Here is a 5348-nt window from a genome sequence, read left to right on the forward strand (position 1 = left end):
ACCTGATATCCTTTTATGTCTTACAGTATGTACACACATTTGAACCACATCCACGTTGCAGTCTCAAAATTCTATGGTTATAATGTTATACAACATGTATTGCTAATATACAGGTAGCCTACTTAAAAAATATTTAACAATATTGTATTACTGTATTACCTTAGCTTTGTCCAATAAATAATATTTTATGAATGCAATGTAAACTTGATTGGTATACAACAACCATATTTCAAGTGTCATCGACAAAGAATGATATTCATCATCAGGCATTGGGGGAAAAACAAAAAGCTTTATTTTGAAACAATACAAGAGATAAACTGGCACTGGCTGGAGTAGTGTAGAGTTAGCTTAGTTGGCTACACACTCTAACACACATTCACATTTTTAAACGTTGATATTTCATTCACAATTATTTGTTTTTTAAAACACAAATGCTACAAAAATATAAAACAAATCCTTCAAAAATATCTTAATGTAATTGTGACTCAAAAAACATAGTAATTTCATAAAATAGAATAATATAATTTGTATCCATTTATTTGTTGGTTTGATCCACCCCTTCTCTTCTCTGACTTGCAGTGGTCCAATATGTCTCTGAAGGGGTCCAAGGTCTTACTAAGGCTTCACTCCAAAGCAGCGTTTGCCCTGTGGACACATAGATATTAAGGACACATAAATATTGAGAAACAAAAGCTAAATGATTTCACCCCCTCTTCCAAGGTGATGACAGATACATGACGTATTGTGTGCTTCTGGTTGATTTTTAAGAACACAGAAAACGGGTCAATTGCTTTGCTCTGTATAGGACCAGATGAGAACTATTCTTGTGACTTCAAAATAAAAGCACCTGGATCAGTAGTTAAATTAGCATCTAGTCAAAGGTGAAGTAAGCGATATATTTATGTTAATTTACGTGTTAAATCGCTCTATATTCATATAATGATCAATGATATAGTGTGCGCACTTCATAACACAGGTCTCTCAGTCACCCACTCTGCATGAAATCGGCAAATAAACTTTTCTGGGATCACACAACCTGATATCAAATCAGAAGAGAGAACGCTGCAAACGGGTACGTCCCTCTGCCGGTGCACGCGCAGAGAGCGACAGAGGGGTGTATGTTTATGTGCCGACAATGGCGGAGCAGGTAAAAATCCTTCCCAATGTCTGTTTTGATAGTTTGTATCATGTTTTATCGCACTTACGGATCTGAGATGAGGCTCGTGGCTTGAAGACCGCAATGCATTAATGTAGTGACGTAGGGACGAGGAAGGGGACGGACTGCTAACTGCAGTCACTGACAGGAAGTTAGCTAAAAGAACCATTTCGCTCACAGCACCTTTAATGTTAGATATAAAACATTGAGGTAGAGCAGCGAAAGCTCTGACCACAATGTCACGTTTCCATTATTATAAAACCCAGCCTCAGCAAAAAAAAAAAAATCCCAAATGTTTAACAATTCCTTCAAATTGTGTTTTATTTGGAAATTGTAGTCGCTACTTAGGCCAGATTTTGGCAACACAGTAATAATACAACAAGCGGCTTAATATACCTTGAAGTTCTGTTTCTTGCAGTGTTCCCTCACGGTGTGGATATGGTTCACCACCTCCGTGAGCCACGGTGCGTCCACAGGCACGCAGAGTTTGACGCCTCGTCTGGTCAGCAAACTGCAAGAAACAGCAAATCATCCAGGTTAGGGTGAGAACTTCAGATCCAGCTTACGTTTGCAAATAAGTAAGAGTGCGTTTATTACATGCTCACTGTCAATTTCACGTCACATGAATTCATGACCTTTCACCCCTGGCGCTTTCTAACTGTTTTATGTAGCCTACTTGTAGGCTACCTGATCCCATTTGTTTTTTTTTGTATAATATATTTGAATGGTCAAAAGAAAAAAAAATAAGAAAAATAATTTAAATACATTTTAAAATAAAACATGTTGAATAAAAAGAAAAATAGTCATGCACTTACATCATGGCGGAAATAGAGCAGCCCTCCCCCGCGTTCTGTTTCCGATAGTCTGCAACGCGATGTTTTGGGACCGTTGCGTTCCTGACTGTCAAACAGCAGTCCATGGGTATCTCGGCCACCGTCACTGTAAAACAGAGAAGATCACATTAGTTCTGAAATGGGTCCAATGATGGGCTATATGACTTGTTACCATCAAAGGTTAACGTTTATTTTTATTTTTTTTAAGCACTTTGTCTTTGTGTATTTTATAATGCACTTATTTTGTATTCCTTGTTTCTGTTTCTCTTATTTTGGAGCGACCTGAGCAAAGAATTCCCCTTGGGAAGAATAAAGTTCTATCTTAACCTCTAATCTTATCTTCTACACACACACACACACACACACACACACACACACACACACACACACACACACACACACACACACACACACACACACACACACACACACACACACACACGCACACACATGCGCGCACACGCACCACTACTAAACACTCCCATACAAACAGCCCTGAGGCGTTTGTGACACAACTAAAAGTTGCCTCACCAGGTTTTGTCACTTGACTGGGATTTCCCGCAGTTAGCCTTTAACTTTCCACCGGCTACTAAATGAAAGGGGAAAACCAGGAGCACGCCCTGCACAATGAAAACTCACCCTGTGTTTGTTATCTGCTCCTTTTCACTGATAAGTAATGAGCAGATCAAACAAAAGGACATTATTTGATTGCCTGGCTTTCAGTTTAAAGAAGTGGACTGACTTTACTTAACTGGCACTATTAATTTTATTCTACTTAATTTTCACTCTATATTATATTTTATAGATTTAACTTGCCCTCTATTAACTTAATATTGTAATGCTGTTTTTTCATATTGTATTTCTGCTTCTGCTATGGCCCACCTTTGTCTGCTGTGCCAAGTGCCTTTGTGAGTTTTTTAAAGGGTTTTTCTCCTTAGTGCTTCCTTGTTAAGTGTAATGATGATAGAAGGTGGCATGTGCCTTACGAAAAACAGGTTGTAAAACTCTCTCAGACACATTATTGACAATTTAGGAAGATGCCATTTCTAGTCAAGTTGAGTAAAAGGAAAAAAAGGGAAGACCACAGATGTGTACATAATATAAACCTCACACATAGCCCTTCAATAGAGAGAGAGTCCCCCTTTTTCCTGCTCTCTTTTATAAACCAACACGTCCTTTTGGATGTGTTTCGAGTTGATACAGATAAATTACATCCTGTTATCAATGGTTTAGCTAATAAAAATACAATGCCTTGGCAAATGTTTCCTACTTTATGCTTTAGAAAGATATAGAAGATAGGAAGCATCATGGTTAATGAGTGTCAAGATGCTCAAATTGATATAAAGCATAGAAACCTTAGGATCTGTAACCTTTGTGTTGAAAATAGTTTTTGAGACTAGTATCATATCCTGTTTGCATGTAGACTGTAAATTGAATAAATTATAGGATAAAGTACCTGACACAATATTATGTGAACTGCCCTTCTAAGTTCAAATTAGTTTTGCTTTTGAGAACAGATACGCAAAAAAGTTATTGGTAAAATTGGTCTTGTAAAATGTTGTCCCATTGTTTAACCCATTGATGACTATGGCAATCTTGGATGCATGTACTTAATGCCTGAGGGTTTTCTGAAAAAATAGTACGAATTGTCAAGTCTACCAAAACCTTAATATGTAAGCCTGTGTAGCACATAGAAACATGAAATAAAATACATTTAAAAGTTAAGGTTCACAGGTTTTATTTAAACATGCTCCCTTAGCGCTTACAAACCAACAAATATTTCTAAAAATCGTCAAAATTAGATGAATTAGAAAATTATTAAATATTGTTAATAAATAGATGCAATGTGTTGTGTGATTTTCGTCAGTAGTCTATAGTAGACCTTGATTCTGCGCACCAAACGCCACTAACTGTTCTGTCGCCGACATAGCTGGCGTATTTTTTTTATTATTTTGTTTTATTTTTATTTTTTATTTGTTTTTGATTGACATGATTTTCGGCAAACCGCACAACTTTTGGGTGGTCACGTGGTCTTAAAAAAAATCAACAAAACCCACCTCATGTGTATTTGAACCAATGACAGTGCATTATATGCTGGGAATGCCATGAAAATTAGATAAAGTAATAATGCTGCGCGACGCAGCATCAGGCAGGAGAGCCAATGTGGCATCGCGCAGCAGCCGTCATCAATGGGTTAAGTCATATTTTTTGTCATTTGACCAGTAAAAAATCATGAGCCATAAATAAATTCAATTAATGGGGGAAAGAAAAAAATAGAAAAAAAACTCACCCGTGCAGCAACAGGCGATGAGAAGAATGCAGGAGAAGAGTAGTTTGGCATCACCCCATGGAGCCATATTGTCTGGTCTGGTCACTGAGCTGGTGATGTCGTCTCTTTGGTCTCTCAGGAAGCTGATTGGCTGATAGGGAGCCTTCCTTTCTTCTTCTAGCACCTGTATTGGCAAAGGGAGCTATGGGTGACTGCCTCTCTGTCTGGTCTGGTGGCCCTTTTTATAGGCTACTGAAAACAGCCAACACACACTGACCACTTTCACTTTTCCTCTTACAGCACCACCTTCTCCTCAACTGTCTCCTCCTCCTCCTCCTCCTCCTCCTCCTTATTCTAGTATGTGCATCATGTAGTGAGTAAATCAAAGTTTAAAAAAATAAATAAAAAATCCTTTGTATAATTTTTTTTATCAGCTCTCATTTCAATTCCTGGCATTTTCTCAGACTTGCATAGCTCTTGTCAGGTAACAGGAACAGTCTGTCACACGTTGAGTCACAAGTTGGTTCACTTCTCTTATCTCTGAACAAACACAAAAGGCCAGTACTAAGTGAATTAACCCTCACATAACTATGCATTGACATTTGAATTTTTTAACGACCGGAATATATGTGACTATGTGCCTATAGAATGTATGCTTTTAAAAGTCTTGAACAAGTCAAATGACCTTGATCGTGTTTTTAGGAGCCCCATGGGAGGATTTGGGAATATTTTTTGGCTTCTACAGTTTTTCCACTGTGGGAAAATTCAATATTAATTGAGAATTCATATGTACAATTCAGAGAAAAAAAATTATCTGTGTATCGGACTTAAAACTCTCTGAAACGGATCTGTTAAATCTATCTTAAACTTTAAATCATGGCATTAAATCAGACATAGAGATTCCTTGAACATTTTATTGCCGAGAATGAAGAAGTCCATTTTGGTTTAACATCATATGGAACTAACACTGTGCCTTGAGTCTGTTCTCAGTAAATTCTGGTTCTCCTTTTATTTGCCAGTTGCACAGACAATTGAAATCACCATCAGTTTTAATGCTAATGCTGTTCTATTAGAAACATGTTAAGACACA

At 37.4% G+C, this 5348-nt stretch overlaps 1 protein-coding gene across 1 annotated transcript; it reads right to left on the reverse strand.

Annotated features, from left to right (window-relative positions):
- Positions 1–280: 280 nt before the first annotated feature.
- LOC307266560 (C-C motif chemokine 19-like) lies at positions 281–4444 on the reverse strand. Its single transcript, XM_080048610.1, has 4 exons — positions 4280–4444; positions 1972–2095; positions 1553–1667; positions 281–645 (listed from the first exon to the last, which is right to left on the reverse strand). Exons 1-4 carry the CDS (start codon positions 4344–4346, stop codon positions 616–618), a joined length of 336 nt encoding a protein of 111 aa, XP_079904736.1. The 5' UTR covers positions 4347–4444; the 3' UTR covers positions 281–615.
- Between the last annotated feature and the right edge of the window lie 904 nt (positions 4445–5348).

This window comes from Ammodytes marinus, assembly GCF_949987685.1.
Source record: "Ammodytes marinus genome assembly, chromosome: 2".
Classification (NCBI taxonomy): domain Eukaryota; kingdom Metazoa; phylum Chordata; class Actinopteri; order Uranoscopiformes; family Ammodytidae; genus Ammodytes; species Ammodytes marinus.

Coding starts and splice junctions, on each gene's coding strand:
- LOC307266560 (XM_080048610.1), bottom strand. CDS start 4,346: ATGGCTCCATGGGGTGATGCCAAACTACTCTTCTCCTGCATTCTTCTC. Junction 2,096..4,279: donor CATCGCCTGTTGCTGCACGG/GTGAGTTTTTTT, acceptor TCTGTTTTACAG/TGACGGTGGCCGAGATACCC. Junction 1,668..1,971: donor TGCTCTATTTCCGCCATGAT/GTAAGTGCATGA, acceptor TGTTTCTTGCAG/TTTGCTGACCAGACGAGGCG.